The following is a 16,519-nucleotide window of genomic DNA, read 5'->3' on the forward strand; positions in this document are numbered from 1 at the left end:
TTTAAAGAGCCACCAAGCGTTGTGTTGTAAGGTGTGTTTTAGAGCTGAACGATTTTAAGAAAAAATTGAATTGTGATTTTTCTGGCAGATATTGCGATTTCGATTTCAACCACGATTTTTTTTCTTTAAATCAAGTTTCAGTGCAAATTAATTAATACAATGAATTCTATAAAGCTAATGCAAGAATGAAAACTGAGGTCAACAGATTTCAAATGTAGGCCTGTTTATTAACATTGAGTGCCTGAGGAACAAGTTATAATAACTTAAAATAATAAAAAGAGAGCCATCTTTCTTAAGTAAACTTTTGCTTCTTTTACTTTTCCCATCTACAACATATCAGACATAAAAAAAGGCTGATCAATGGCTCAGCAGCATCAAAATATTGCACTTTTGTAAAAGAATGTACATAAGCATTGTAAATTATAACTAGAGCCAACAATTCCCCTGTGGGAAATAAGAATGATGCAGTGGCTGTAGCAGTCGCTATTGCAGGGCCCCTCCCTCCTGTGTGTGTGAGAGAGAGCGATCAGCCCCTCCCCCACCCGCGCGCTCAGACACAGAGAAAGCGCACTTTTTCCTCAGTGCGCTCCCTCCAAACAATGGGGATTTACACGAAAACGGAAGGAGATATTCACAAAATTCTTTCACACTGAGTGCCACAAGGCTTTCCTGAACGTAATTTTTTTTGTCTGTAGTGTAAAAAAATGAGGACAATTTATTTGACGAAACAAAACATGGGTCAGTTTAGGAGCACTGAGAAAAACCGCGGCTTTGACGATCACAAAATCGTGTTGTCTGACATCGCGATTTTCGGTCGAAAACGATAGATCGTTCAGCCCTAGTGTGTTTAAACACTTTCAGACGGATCAGAACTGAACAGTATTACAGTACACGTTCTTCCGGTATGTTGGGGTCAGTGTTCACGGAGACCCGTAACTGACATGTTTGTTTCATGATCTAAATACTTATCTGCCGCTGTTTATACTCCTCGAGTGTGATGTGCATCCTGGACATTGAACTAAAGCTGCTGGTGTCTGTGTGAGCAGAAGATTCCATCAGCACTAGTGGTGATACAGTTGTGTATGATCTGGGCACGTCAATGTAACATGCTCTGTTCAACTGTATCTCGATGTTCTCACCGTATTGACCAGCCTTGCTGTTTAATGTGTGTGTGCTAGGTGTTTGTGTGTCTGTGGAAAGGCTGTAAGGTGTACAACACACCCTCCACTAGCCAGAGCTGGCTCCAGAGACACATGCTTTCCCACAGTGGTGATAAACCTTTCAAGGTAAGACCGAGTTCTGTGGATTAGTGCGAGTCCGTTACATCACCCAGCTTGTGTACCAAGAGTTTCACTCTTTAGTAATTCCTAAAAAGTTGGCATTTGTTTATTCACTCCTTCATCTGGTTTCATTGAATCATTCTTTTTTTTTTTTTTTCCCAGTGTGTAGTGGGTGGTTGCAATGCCACCTTTGCGTCTCAGGGAGGACTAGCGCGTCACGTACCCACCCACTTCAGCTCACAGAACTCATCCAAGCTGTCCAGCCAGGCCAAGCTTAAGGAAGAGTCGCCTTCCAAAGCAGGGCTCAGCAAACGCAGGAAGCTGAAGAACAAATGCAGGAGGTCATTGCGTATGTATTGGTGTCCCAGTCACTTTTTTTAATAGCAGTGGTTTATCTTTTATGTATCGCTTTTCTCACCCAAACTTCCTGTTCCAGCTCGGCCACATGACTTCTTTGATGCACAAACGATGGATGCCATCCGTCATCGTGCCATCTGTCTCAATCTGGCAACCCACATTGAGAGCCAGGGCAAGGGCCACAGTGTGGTGTTTCACAGCACGGTGAGTGTGCAGGACGTGTGCAAGCATGTGAACACTTACTTGTTCCATTCATCCTTCAGGAAATATCTTTAAGCTGCAAGTCAGATATTTGTTGTACATGAAACGAGTCATTATCAAGTCAGTGGGATAAATGCTCTTAAACATGGTGTTTCTCAGCTGCCTCGAGTCACCCTCGCTGCTCGGGTCAGGTTTGTTGGGAACTCGGACCATCTGAGTGACATGATCTTGGTCTGGTTCCAGTTGAACTTGAGCGTGGTTAGATTGTGAGAAAGTGATTCGATCCTGAAGTGACCCAGACATGACGTACATTTGGATTGTAGGCAGCATTTGTTTCCTTGATGTGTGTGCGAGCCAAAGGACAGAGCTGTAGTGCTGCAGGAGTGCTGTGTGTTCAGGATATTTGGATGCCAAATTAAAAACAAAGCCACTTTAAAAAACTATTGTTTATAATCTCCGTCTTTTGGCTGCTCCCATCAGAGGATCATCATGATGTGTATATTTGATTTGGTGTCAGTTTTTACACCGGATGCCCCTCCTGACACAACCCTCCCCAATCTGTCCAGGCTTGGGACCGGCACTAAGCATGCACTGGCTTGTGCAACCCTAGTGGGGGGGTATTTTACTGAATCTGAAGGCCTTAGGACTAGGGGTGTGCAAAATAATCGTCATGACAATGCATCGCGATACTAACTTTCACGATATACTGCATCGATTCTTGACGCCAAATATCGATTATTAATTTTAAAAAATGAATAAATAAAATTGTATGAATGGTTGGCGAACATCAGCCAAAAACAAGTAGAATACAACTTCCAGTCCTGTAGATGTCGCCGTGGAGTCTTTGACGCCCGCTGCCTTCATGCCAGTGGCATTTCCGGCGGCGGGCTACTGCGACCTAGACATTCTGCATAGACATCATATGCGACTGCGACTCTGTTTACAAATCTCGCTGGAACAGCGCGCACGACATGCTTGAGCGCTTTTTAGAGCAACAGCCTGCCATCCACGCTGCACTCCTGTCTGCAGAAATACGTAAATCTGAGAAGGACATCTGCACACTCACCGAGTCTGACATAACTGCTGCGGTACTACAACATGCTAAAAGAAATATGCTAAATGAGTGTATTGTTTCCTAATTTGAGGATGCTCCACAAACTATAAATGCATAAGGCATTTAAATATAATGTAAAGTAATGTAACAAATAATATAATGATGATGATAATTTAATGTACTGAGTAATATAGTATATATATATTTTGATATTTATTATTGCCTTGTCCTCCCATACTGCAGGTGCTGCAAAGAAATTGAAAACTGCTGCTATTAGTTTTCTTTTATTATTTTTAGTTTTATAAATCCTATGCAATTTTTGTCATTAGTGTGTCCACTCGTTAAGTATGGAAACAGTATTTGTTTTAATGGCAACTACCTCCAAAGTCGTTTCATTAAATTCAGTTATGAACTGAGTTGCTCCAAGTTATGCATCAATTGGAGACACTATCCAGATCGTACACAGCCACTGGTAATTATGCTCTATTTTTTTTTTTTTTACATTTTCACTGAAGTATGTTGAATATATCGCAATGCATCGCAATAATTCAAGAATCGTGATGCATCGTGATAGTATCGCATCGTAGCATGTGAATCGTGATTCGAATTGAATCGTGACTTCTTTGCCAATACCCACCCCTACTTAGGACTGTGGGGAGAACATGCAGACTTCACACAGAAAGGCCCCCATCGGCCACTGGGATCGAACCCAGAACCTTCTTGCTGTGAGACGACCATGCTAACCACTACACTACCGTGCTGCTAAACTATTATTTATAATGATATTTATTTATCCACGGCTCCGTGTTCCCTGTGCTCAGAAGAACAAGATTTTTTTTTTTCTCCGTGCACTTGCAGGTTTGTTTCACTTGTGTTTTTTTTTTTTTTTTTTTTTTTTTTTTAAATAAACATGTATAATGTAAAACCAGGCCAGAACAAACCAACCAACCAAGTGTGTCGATTTCAGGTAGGTGTGAAAGCAGACAAGTGAAGTGGAGGAGTGAGAGCGTCTGATCCATGATTGAGAGAAAGAAAGACTGAGCTTAATTCACTTTTTATTACTGAACTTGGTAATGCAATTTATTTTATTTGTTCTCTAATTATCTAGCAAATGGGTTAAGTTGGATGGCTACCAGTGATGAAGTTATTTTAGCAATCTAGTGGCTAATGGTGTGGGTTTGGTGGTGTGTCCGGGTCTTTGGGGCAAAAGCTAGTCAAATGTACCACCTGCTCATCAGGTATGTTAGTTTTATTCCCCCCCCGTGTTTAAGCTTTGGGATGATTATTACCCAGGCAGTTTGCAAATTGCATGTGTTATCTCTGAATACAAATTAGCTAGTTGTTATTGACATTCTCTTTTTCTCCTTCTTTCGAACTTGTCTCCTGTCAGCTAACTGCTCAGACGGCTGTGTACGTTCTCAGCTGAAGGATTGACCTGCTGCCCTCTTGGCTTTAAATTAAGGCCTGTAGCTGTGTACTCGCTTCACAGCTACACTGTTGTTCACAAAAATTTTAAAGTTTATTTTTATAACACATCTTCAGTACTGTTGAGACTTCTCAGAAATACAGGGGCTGTGTCTCAGACCTGTGTATCATACAAAACAGAGTGGGAATGTTCCGGAGGTGTATTCGGGCCATTGTAGGTTTAAAAAAAATAAAAATACAAAGCTGGTGAGGGGGGTAATGTTCTAGGGAGGGGGACTCCTGGGATTGATGTAAATATGAGGAAAAACTTGGATATTCTCTGAGACTACAATCACATGCTTCCCGGCTGCAGTGCATTCTGGGAAATGTAGTTAAATCTCTTAGCCCTTTATTCTTTTATATTGTGTGCAGTCGGGGAAGAAAGACTGCATTTCCTGTAACTCTCAGCTCAGCTGTGGTGTCTGTGGTGTGATGACATCGATCTGATCTTGCAAAGTGATCTGGTTCCTTGACCCCAAAAAAAAAATATGCACTGAGTGGGGACTTTTTTTCCCCTCCTTGGAAATTTGTGACTCAGTGGATTACCCCTCCCTCAGCTCTGTGTGGCTTTATTTTTTATATAAAACCAACAATGGCCCTAATATGCCGTTATATTATGTTACCTAAGATTGAAGAGAGTAAATAGTTGTTGAATTGGTAACGGGTGTCGGCCAAAGATCTCAGAGGAATTCCACCTTTATTAGCCGATGTTAAAGGCAATAAACTGTACCATCCTAGTGGATGGAAGAAACATGGTAAAGCACACAATCACAGCTGTGGAGCAGAACCTCATCCCTCCCAAAACCTTCACTAATGAACTTGTCACTAAGCTGTTCGGGTTTCCCCAAGAAAAACTGGAATGAGGAGTGTGTCGTGTCTCTCTTCCTCAGTGCAAAGAGCATGGTCCTGTAGATGACGTGTAAGCGGGGGGGTCTGGGGGCAGGTGTGCTCTCCTGGAAAATTTTGAAATATCAGGGTTCATTTCGTGGCTTCTGGTGACATCTCAAGCTGATTTTTACCAGTTCAACATGTTGGGGGCAAAGGCTATATTTTACTTACAATTTTACTGAATTCCGACCCCAAAAACAGGGGAAAAAAGCCAATACAATACCCACTTGCGTCTCACAAGCAGTGTCCTGTTCCAGCGGAGACTGCAATTTATTTTGCATCAAAGAAAGTGAACGGTGACGCAACATGGCATAAGTTGTTCAAAATACTGATCGTTAAATTTTGGTAATGGTGCGGATGACAAAATACTCTCAATGTCGGCTGGTCAGCAGCATGCAGCGAATTGGCCGTCATGGTCTCACAGCTATGATCTGCCACTGTTGCCGAGCTTTTTCTTTGTGAAAAACTCCGTAATAAATTAAGCGTAGGCGGCACGGTGGTGTAGTGGTTAGCGCTGTCGCCTCACAGCAAGAAGGTCCGGGTTCGAGCCCCGTGGCCGGTGAGGGCCTTTCTGTGTGGAGTTTGCATGTTCTCCCCGTGTCCGCGTGGGTTTCCTCCGGGTGCCCCGGTTTCCCTCACAGTCCAAAGACATGCAGGTTAGGTTAACTGGTGACTCTAAATTGACCGTAGGTGTGAATGGTTGTGTGTGTCTATGTGTCAGCCCTGTGATGACCTGGCGACTTGTCCAGGGTGTACCCCACCTTTCGCCCGTAGTCAGCTGGGATAGGCTCCAGCTTGCCTGCGACCCTGTAGAACAGGATAAAGCGGCTAGAGATAATGAGATGAGATGAAATTAAGCGTAGCGGGGCCGCTACACTATGATGCTTTAGGGGAAACCCTGGCTGTGTTTATGCTGACCAGGGCACTGCGTTTCTCAAGGTCTTCCTGAAATATCCTCAGCTCTATAAACCCCAAAATAATTTGTATGCATTTCAATTTATAGGTCATTGCAAGACGGAAGGAGGATTCAGGGAAGGTGAAGGTGCTGCTCCACTGGACTCCAGAGGACATGTGAGTACAGTTCACCAAACTATTATCAGTGTATCAGTCTGCTTCTCTTCCACCTCTAATGGAGAACATGTCATTCATGGTTTAAAGACGCAGCCATATTTTTTCGAGTTAGCTATGCGAGGATAAGATTGTGTCTCCATTAACTGGTAATTCTACCATACAAAGCCCACGATGGATAGAAAGTCTGGTTTAAATGTTGCTTTCATTTGTTTTGGCACTGGCGATCTGTTATCTGATGAAAGCATATTTATAATGTCATTCCTGTAGTAGTATTGTACGTGACTCTGAATGGTTAAACGTTTCCATTTATTTACTCACTGAACTAAACACTCCAGGCTTCATCCTGTGCACAATGTTTCTAATCTTCTGAGAGGGTATTGCGAGCATACATCCAACTAGTTTGCTGATGGTGGTTGTGTGAGAGAGGAAGATGAATAGGGATCAGTTAGCGTGATGGCAGACGTCAGTGTAGGAGAAGAGAGTTTCCCAGAGAAGGTTTATGAATATTATTAATCCACATTGCTGTTCATTCTTCAAACATTGATTCAGTACTTATCAAGTCCTCTCTCTCTCTCTCTCTCTCTCTCAGATTGCCAGACTCGTGGGTGAGTGAGAGCGACCGTCCACAAATGAAGACCAAAGTGGTGCATCTCTCACAGCTGCCCCAGGATACAGCCGTACTACTGGACCCAAACATCTACAGGTGAGACGGACGGTACACTTTCATCCTCATCAGTTAGTCCTTAAGTAGTGTATACAGAAGGTATGTGACAAAAAAACAAAAAATGATGCACTCAGTCTGAGAAAATGGTACCACCGAAAAGGGCTTGAAATAAACTCTTATAATTCAGTTTAAATTTTATTTCTGTGACAAATTTGAACAATTTATGCTAGTTTGAATGTTGAAAATTTGGGCTAATTTTGATCGATTGTTCTCCATAAAGAGCAAATGAAAATGATCAGAGGAAGTGTGACCACTGTCCTGGAAAGATTCCATTCGAAATGTTATAACTTCTCCATCTTTCGACATGGCTCGGTAAAATAAAAGGCGTTCCAGGTAATTTAAAGTCTGTGAAAATGATGGCAAATAATTTATTAATTAAGTCGCAAATTAATTAGTTTATTAATTAATGACACACTCCGTTTCCAGTTGAGAGTACATCGTGCGCATTGTGGCTGCTGCTTCTCACCGGAGCTTTTTATTTTATTTTTCTCTCCCTTTTTTTTTTGTTTGTTTGTGTAGTTTGATGTTTGTTTGAGTGTTTTTGTCCGCCGGTTGTGGTGTAGCTCTGGATCCAGTTTTGGGCGTCGGTTCCCTCCAGGCCTTGGTTCGCTGTGGGTGATGCCTGTGCTCCTAGCTATGGACTGCAGTGAGCTCGTTGCTCATTTTAACATCGTGGTTATCCAGTGCTCTGTGCAGCGGTGCTTTAGTGCTTGGCGTGATGTTCCGAGTGATGTTGCTCAGTGGCGTCGCGGTGGCTGTTCAGGCAGTTTAGGACATACCAGCACTCTGCGTGGCTGTGCGTCTGTGCTCGCTTTGTGGATCCGTGGCGAGGTGTTCCAAGTGATGTTGCCCGGCGGTGGCGCGGCGGTTGTGCTGGCAGTGTGGGACTTGTTTTGGTGAGACTGTGGCTGCTACGCCAATGGAATGACATCCTGACCTATTTGGTGGACTTTTTTTTTTTTTCCTCCCACCCCCTGCCATAATTGTAAAGCGGCCTTGGGTTTTGAGAAAGGCACTATATAAATTGAGCTTTGTTATTATTAAAACTAATTAAATAAAAACTTGGCACAAACCAAAAAAAGCGGGCGTGACTTCCATACTACTTGGAATTTAGCAAAATTTTCATCACCAGAGTAAACATAAACTACCACAAAAACATAAATGCATGATGTGGGTAATATAAATCCTGATTAATGAGCCGTTTCAGTGGCAAACCCACCCGATTTCTGCAACTTCCACCCAGACGTCCAACTTGTACGAAACGCAAAAACAACGTGATGAGATGAAATGATCTAAATGACTTGAAAATAACAAGTGATAGTTGTATTAACTAACAAATGAGATTTAACCGTATTAAAACTTATCTTCATATAATGCGCCAGTAACTTTGTTCACACGCCTACATACGTTTACAAAAAAAGAAAGACGACGTGGTGGAGGATTTTGTGGACAATGTCATCATTCCATGTGTATTCTGGGTCGTCCTAAAATACAGCTTCAAATTTAGATCTAGGTTAAGTCATGGTAGTGCGTGTGATCCAGCCCCGGTCAGCAGCAGTGAACCGGGTGATCAGTGATCGGATGACCCAAGTTTCACATCCCTCCGTATTAGGGATCGACCGATATGTTTTTTTCAGGGCCGATACCGATTATTATGGAATTAGGATGCCGATAACCAATATGTGCAACCAATAAATGTAAACATTATAATTCACATGAAATTAAACATAGCACACACTGACACAGACCTTCATATCCATGAAATGTATGTTTAATTGTAAAATTGAACATGAAATTTTGTGCAGGGAGATGCCAGCAGCATTTGTACAATAAAGTCAAACATTAGTTAGAATAAAATGAGAAATAAAATGATAATAAAATAAATATTCACCAATAAAAAAATAAATCACTCCCTACTATATTACAGCTCACCATTTTCAGTGGAAAATAAATGAAAATACACTCTGGATTATTTTACACTAAGAACTAAGTAAGACTTACCAACTTCAAGTAGTTGTTAAATAAATCAAGTGTAGGGAGCTGCCTGCAGCATTTTTTAAAAAGTAAAATCAAACATAAAGTCGGCTATCACTCCCTATTATGTAACAACTTAACAAGTAACCATCTACATTCTAATGCTTTTAATGCCCAAGCCTAATATTCCCAATTTAGGAGGATTATATTGTAGTGAAGGAAGCATTACATGTAGTTTCAGCGAGACTAGTTGGTTGTAGGCTAATTCAAGTGCTTCCTTCCGTAAGCTAAGTTTGCCTGGCTACACAGATGCAAATGGACAATTTTAACGAGTAGTAGATGAAGAATGTAAACATATAATGATGTGCTTTTGCAGCTTGTGTGTTTGTGACTTTATTGCGGCAAAAGCAGCGTGTCCTTACCTTGCCTTGAAACAGTTCACAGCGTTTAGCTACGCATGTTGATTGGCTATATCTCTTGTGCCAAACAAATCAGATGTTGTGGTGGGCGGGGCCGTGTTCTTGAACTCGGAGGCGAGTGCAGGAAAGGACGTGCAGTGACAGTCGCGTTAGGAACGAAATGGCTGCAAAAAGGCATGTTATCGGCATATTGGTGGAAATTATGGCCGATACCGATAATCCTAAAAATGCAGAATATCGGCCCGATATATCGGCCAGGCCGATTATCGGTCGACCCCTACTCCGTATGATTTATTGTGGCACCATGATGACAACGCAGCTCTCCCATTGAAGAATCTGTTTCAAAAATGCGTTCAACTGCCGACGTAATAAATACAGGTGTTGAGTGGAGTGACTTTAGCCTTACATCGAGGGTCTTTTCTGCAGACCTGATGATGCGCTCGGTTTGTGAACATCGTCATGTGGTGGTGATGATGGACTTTTTGACGGTGCTGTAAAACTACTTAACCTGCTCCTGAGGCAGGGTGGACATCATCTCTGATGGCTCTCTTAGTGACAGAGTTGATGTTACTGTCCCACTTCAAGTCCCTACTGATCGTAGTTCTCTGGAACCGAGGACACTTCTCCTGAAATCGCCCAACATCTCCACTGCTTTGAGCGTGTTCAGCTCCAGGTGGTTGTGACTGCTCCAGAGGACCCACCTGTTCAGCCAGGTGTCTGTAAGCAGACTCCTGACCGTCACGGGTGAAGCCGATGATGGTAGTGTAGTTTTGACAGAGGGGTCCGTGGAGGTGAAGTCATTAGTGTCCAGTGAGGAGAAAGCCCACCACCTTGTGGGTAGCTGTACTCATAGTTCAGGAGTTTTAACTGAATTTTACTGAATTAGAATCGGCTCAGTAAAAGAAATACAGTAGCAATATAGTTTTATTTTGGAGTTCAGTCGGGCAGCTGTCAGATCAAACGCAAACAGTACATCTCATTCATATGCTTGGTATTTTTTCTGTGAACAGGGTTGCCAGATTTTCAGTATGATCTCCACATTCTGCAGACTATGGGGTGGGGGAATAGAGAATTTTTGAACCTGTGCCTGAATTTGAAATGAATTTTGGGATAGTTTTGTGTTTTTGTTTGGCTTTTTAGTTAGGTTTTTGGTGACACTTTTTTTAAAACCTGGCAACCTGAGCCTCCTCAAGCCAGTCTGTGAGCTCCACATTAAAGCTGCAGTCATTAGGATTGGACTTCATCTTGAAAATTTGAACAAGTAAAACTTCTAGGTCCCTCCCCCTCTCTCTGCTGCATTCCAGTCCTGTCTCCAAAGCCCCTCCCCCTCAGTGCACGTGCAAGAAAGCAACCACAGCAACTGAAGTTGTTTGATAACAGAACCTGTCGTGAATAGAGCTAAATAAGCTGTAAACTGTTAGAGACCATTTAGCTGTGAGAGCACAGGCAAACATATCAGGACAGACACCAAGCCGATACGACTACCTGAGCACTTCACAAAGATGTTTACAGCAACCTTCAAATAAAACAACGCTACCCAGAAGCCTTGGCCTCAGAAACGAGCTAACTTCAGGCCGATTGCAGCATCACAGCAACATGAGATGTGCTTACTGTAACACACTTAGTTTTGTGGTTAATTTATTTTGAAAATCAAAGTAATTACCCGTTGAGCAGAAATGTGGCTAACTCGGCATCAGTTTAAGATCCTTTCAGGCGTTCATGAGTGAGAGTATGCACAAGGGAGGTGGGGGGGGGCTGCCCACAGCATGTTCACAAGTGGTGATTGACACGCTGTCAGGCTCTGACTGGTTGTTTTGATTTGGCCATGGTGGATTCCTGCAGATGGCATTAGTTGGGCACACCAGGTAGACCAGAGGAGCCTGATTTCACCCAGTTATCTGTCTCCTTTACTACTGTCAGGACATGGTGACTGTTTTATCAAATATGATTTTTTATTTATTTTTTTATAAATATAGCAGCGCTCCATACTTAAAGAAGGCATCAAGCTGATTTTTGATGGCTTTTGTGACCATACGACGTACGTACGTGTACCACCACAGGGAACCCGAGCATAAGTGCAAGGCAAAGTGTCTCAAACACTTGACCACCAGACAGTGAAATTTTTATCTTTATTTCCATAAAATAGATGGGTATTTATCCAGTGATTGATTTATTTATTTATGTGGGATTATTTAACACATTCTACTGAAAATATTCATGACCATTTCGTATAAAATGAGTTAAAACAGTTTTATTAGTCCACTTGCTTGTTGGACAGTTGACAGTTTCTGTCATGCAAGTGCAGGAAGAGTTTTATTGAAAATGCGCTCACAAACCGATCCAAAACGGAGACAAAGGCAGAGTCAAAAAAGCAGGCAGTGGTGGAGTGAAGCACAGACAGGATATTGGAGGGAATACAATACTCGGCCCAAAAACACAAACGGGGTCAAAATCAGAAAAGTGACACTAAATACAAGGCTTTCGCAAAGTCTGTGTGTTACTAAGAGTTCTTACAGTGGGGCAAAAAAGTATTTAGTCAGTCACCAATTGTGCAAGTTCTCCCACTTAAAAAGATGAGAGAGGCCTGTAATTTTCATCATAGGTACATTTCAACTATGAGAGACAGAATGAGAAAAAAAAATCCAGAAAATCACATTGTCTGATTTTTAAATAATTTATTTGCAAATTATGGTGGAAAATAAGTATTTGGTCAGTAACAAAAGTTCATCTCAATACTTTAGTTCCCCTTTGTTGGCAATGACAGAGGTCAAATGTTTTCTGTAAGTCTTCACAAGGTTTTCACACACTGTTGCTGGTATTTTGGCCCATTCCTCCATGCAGATCTCCTCTAGAGCAGTGATGTTTTGGGGCTGTCGCTGGGCAACACGGACTTTCAACTCCCTCCAAAGATTTTCTATGGGGTTGAGATCTGGAGACTGGCTAGGCCACTCCAGGACCTTGAAATGCTTCTTACGAAGCCACTCCTTTGTTGCCCGGGCGGTGTGTTTGGGATCATTGTCATGCTGAAAGACCCAGCCACATTTCATCTTCAATGCCCTTGCTGATGGAAGGAGGTTTTCACTCAAAATCTCACGATACATGGCCCCATTCATTCTTTCCTTTACATGGATCAGTCGTCCTGGTCCCTTTGCAGAAAAACAGCCCCAAAGCATGATGTTTCCACCCCCATGCTTCACAGTAGGTATGGTGTTCTTTGGATGCAACTCGGCATTCTTTCTCCTCCAAACACGACAAGTTGAGTTTTTACCAAAAAGTTCTATTTTGGTTTCATCTGACCATATGACATTCTCCCAATCCTCTTCTGGATCATCCAAATGCTCTCTAGCAAACTTCAGACGGGCCTGGACATGTACTGGCTTAAGCAGGGGGACACATCTGGCACTGCAGGATTTGAGTCCCTGGCGGCGTAGTGTGTTACTGATGGTAGCCTTTGTTACTTTGGTCCCAGCTCTCTGCAGGTCATTCAGTAGTTCCCCCCGTGTGGTTCTGGGATTTTTGCTCACCATTCTTGTGATCATTTTGACCCCACGGGGTGAGATCTTGCGTAGAGCCCCAGATCGAGGGAGATTATCAGTGGTCTTGTATGTCTTCCATTTTCTAATAATTGCTCCCACAGTTGATTTTTTTCACACCAAGCTGCTTACCTAGTGCAGATTCAGTCTTCCCAGCCTGGTGCAGGTCTACAATTTTGTTTCTGGTGTCCTTTGACAGCTCTTTGGTCTTGGCCATAGTGGAGTTTGGAGTGTGACTGTTTGAGGTTGTGGATAGGTGTCTTTTATACTGATAACAAGTTCAAACAGGTGCCATTAATACAGGTAACGAGTGGAGGACAGAGGAGCCTCTTAAAGAAGTTGTTACAGGTCTGTGAGAGCCAGAAATCTTGCTTGATTGTAGGTGACCAAATACTTATTTTACCGAGGAATTTACCAATTAATTCATTAAAAATCCTACAATGTGATTTCCTGAATTCTTTCCCCCCATTCTGTCTCTCATACTCGAAGTGAACCTATGATGAAAATTACAGGCCTCTCTCATCTTTTTAAGTGGGAGAACTTGCAGAATTGGTGGCTGACTAAATACTTTTTTGCCCCACTGTATGTGTGTGCTGTGATTGAGCTCCAATCAGGAACAGGTGCATGGTAATTAGTCCTAATGGTGTGCGTGCGCTTCGTGCCTTAACCTTGAAGTTGGCCTGCTCGCACTTCAGCCTGGTAATGTGAACATTTAATCCAAGTTACTGCTCACAGCACTGCTGGTTTCCTCCTCATACAGTTGGATTTGTCAGAACTGTCCACTCAGTTATCAGTGAAACTTAACACTAATACCAGTTCCTAGTCTGGCTAACGCGACAAAGCTCTACGAGCTATTGGTCTGGCCAAGATATTAAGCCCAACCGTTTCCCAGAGCCCGTGGTTGACCCGCCTCCCTGAAATGCCTCAGTTTGTTACTGGTCGAAGCCAGAAAAGGCTGTGACGAAGCTTACACCAATCACATCACTCTTTCCTCTGACGTATGCGACGCGACGGGGCTAACTGGTAGATTAAACTCTTACCGAAGCCGGTCGGGAGCAAGGCGAAAACGTCCTTCCTTTCAATAAATACCTCCAGGGCTGCTCTTTGCTCCGTTTTCAATGAGAACTTCCCGTTGAATGCTTTCAATACAGCATCTATGCGTAATAAATGCGGAAGCGTGAATGAAGCGCTTCCGGCATAGATTCTGTAAACAATCTATGGCTTCCGGTCGCAGTTCTACTACGTCAGTGCCTTGAACACGCCTCTACCCAGGGCCGTTGGAGATGCTCAAAGTTGATTGGTTCCCGATTTTTCGGGAGCTTGGAAGAGCTGTAGATAGCTTGCCTGGCCAGACTAAGCTCGCAACAGGCCCTCGTGTTGCGTCACGCTTAGGATGGGCGGGCCCAGGCTAACCAGTTCCACTGTTTGGAGCACGTTTTGCCAGTTGAAGAGTGCTGTAGAAGAACAGACTTTCAGAACTCATTCAGTTAGGGCAGGATCTACACACTGGACTTGTTAAACATGCTATCATACGTCTTTAAATAAATCAGGTCTGAAGACGTTTTAATGAGAGAGAATGTATTCTGAAACCCAATGATATGGCTCTCCTGTGGGAATCTTATCTTGGTTTGGTATAGAACTCATGATCTGCTGTGTAAATGTCTGTTTTTCCTATTGAATGTGAATGTTTGCTTGTTTTTTAGGATGTTTTTCTAGGAGATGGGGAGCATCATCACCTGCTGATGTTTCAAAACTCGAGTGGACTTGTGGATCTGTTGAGGCAGGAGTTAAAATTATTACTGCTCTTTTTTTTTTTTTAACGCCCAGAATTTTAAATATGTTTCAATCTCTGAAGAGGAAGAAATTGCACAATATTGGACTCTTGACTGGTGCTAGACTTTGAAATGCTTCGTTTTTCTTAACACCACTATAAAGTTAAAGTTGAATTGCTCTCCCTTTGTCCACAGCTTTCCTCACTAGCTTTATAGAAATCCTATAGATGTATTTGTTGAGAAAGTGCCCATGTAAATATGCCTGGAGATTTGTAATATATTTTTGTACTGAAGAATTTTACTGTACTGTAGATACCTGTGAGATTCCACAAACTTCAGGAAATATTACTGCACAGAGAGATAGAATGGGATAGTTATTTAGCTTGGAACGGTGTGAATGTTCCAACACATTTTTAGTCAAAGACTAGATGTAGTGACCCCTTTTCTCACTGCGATGTTTCTCGAGTACTGCTACCGTGTGCTTTACAGTAGATCAGAATGATGTTAATGTTAACGTGTGCGCTCTTTGATAGTGACCTTACTCTACTTATATATGAGCCAAGGACCCTAAAGACATCTCAAAGAAATGGTGCTACAGGAAACACTAGCATTTTAGACTTGTATAGAAAAGGTTTTTTTGTTTTGGGGTTTTTTTTGTTTGTTTTTTAATCGATAATGGTTGTGCTCTGTAGTCTATGGAGTGACTGAACCCATGTACTGCTGGATCTGAACTCTGTCTTTGTAGTAAAAACAGAAAATGATACCAAACCTCGTCTGCCTTTATTTGTGTTTGTCTTCACACATCCACATGACCAGTTGCCTGCTTGTAAGCACCTGTAAACTGATTTATAAACTGATTTATTAATCAAGTCACACACTCCCATGGATGGATTGTGTGTTAGTTTAACCTAGCTGTGTAAAACAAACAAGAAACAGTGTTCAGTAGTGAAACCCATCTGTGTTCACTACATGCACAATAACCCGAAAGCAATCACCATCTGAAAGTTAATCCTACGAACAGGGATTAGGTATGTGAGGAGGATTACTGTGTGGAGGCCTTTCCATATCACATTCTGAACGCTACAGACTTTCCAGAGCTGAAATTGGTGTCTTCTGTGCATTAGATTACAAGCAGAGTTTTATAGCATCTTATCTGCCCACCGACCACATGTAAAGGAGTCACTAGTATTTCTTGCCACTGCCATAGAAGGTGGCGTGTCAGTTCACCTGAACGCGGTAGCATTATTTGTAGAAACTATAGGTTTCATTTCATGAAGTTCTGTGTGGCTGTGCTTAAGATGTCAGTACCACCCAGCGCAATGTGATACCCTCTTGGCAAGGTGCCCTGTTCGATTAGCGGCAGAGCAGTGCTAAGACGGCCGCAGGAACATCCTGTTGCTGTTGCATGATGGCCGTTGGCTCATGCGGAGCTCATATGCCCTTTGACAGGTATTGTTTTTCATCCTGCTGGGTGTCATGCCACCCTCCTCACCAGTATTAACTGGTGGGGGAGCCAGTTTAGATGGACGACGTCCATGCGGCAGGTTGTACTGGGTTACACTGCTACCAGTAGCAGGATCCATCTGACCTGACCTGAAGGAGTCGCTAGTACTGTCCTGGAAAACCTGTTGGCTCCATTTTCACTGGGATGGTTTGTGGGAACTTGTCCACTCAGAGCAGAGCCACAACAAATCAATACAAAGTTCTTCTGACTGATCATTTTTATCCTATGATGAAGTGATTCTATCCTGATGGGAGTGGTCTGTTCCAGGATGACCCTGC

The 16,519-nt window shown here is 42.6% G+C and overlaps 1 protein-coding gene across 1 annotated transcript in view; it reads left to right on the top strand.

Annotated features, from left to right (window-relative positions):
* Window positions 1-15,505, top strand: part of aebp2 (AE binding protein 2) — a 29,254-nt gene extending 13,749 nt beyond the window's left edge. Inside the window, exons 3-8 of the mRNA XM_060903853.1 lie at window positions 1,179-1,286; window positions 1,443-1,629; window positions 1,717-1,841; window positions 6,248-6,315; window positions 6,905-7,018; window positions 14,669-15,505. Coding sequence (XP_060759836.1) covers window positions 1,179-1,286; window positions 1,443-1,629; window positions 1,717-1,841; window positions 6,248-6,315; window positions 6,905-7,018; window positions 14,669-14,681 — 615 coding nt within the window. The 3' untranslated portion in view covers window positions 14,682-15,505. The remainder of the gene's footprint in view (window positions 1-1,178; window positions 1,287-1,442; window positions 1,630-1,716; window positions 1,842-6,247; window positions 6,316-6,904; window positions 7,019-14,668) is intronic.
* Window positions 15,506-16,519: the final 1,014 nt, after the last annotated feature.

The sequence above is a fragment of the Neoarius graeffei genome, chromosome 21, assembly GCF_027579695.1.
Source record: "Neoarius graeffei isolate fNeoGra1 chromosome 21, fNeoGra1.pri, whole genome shotgun sequence".
NCBI lineage: Eukaryota > Metazoa > Chordata > Actinopteri > Siluriformes > Ariidae > Neoarius > Neoarius graeffei.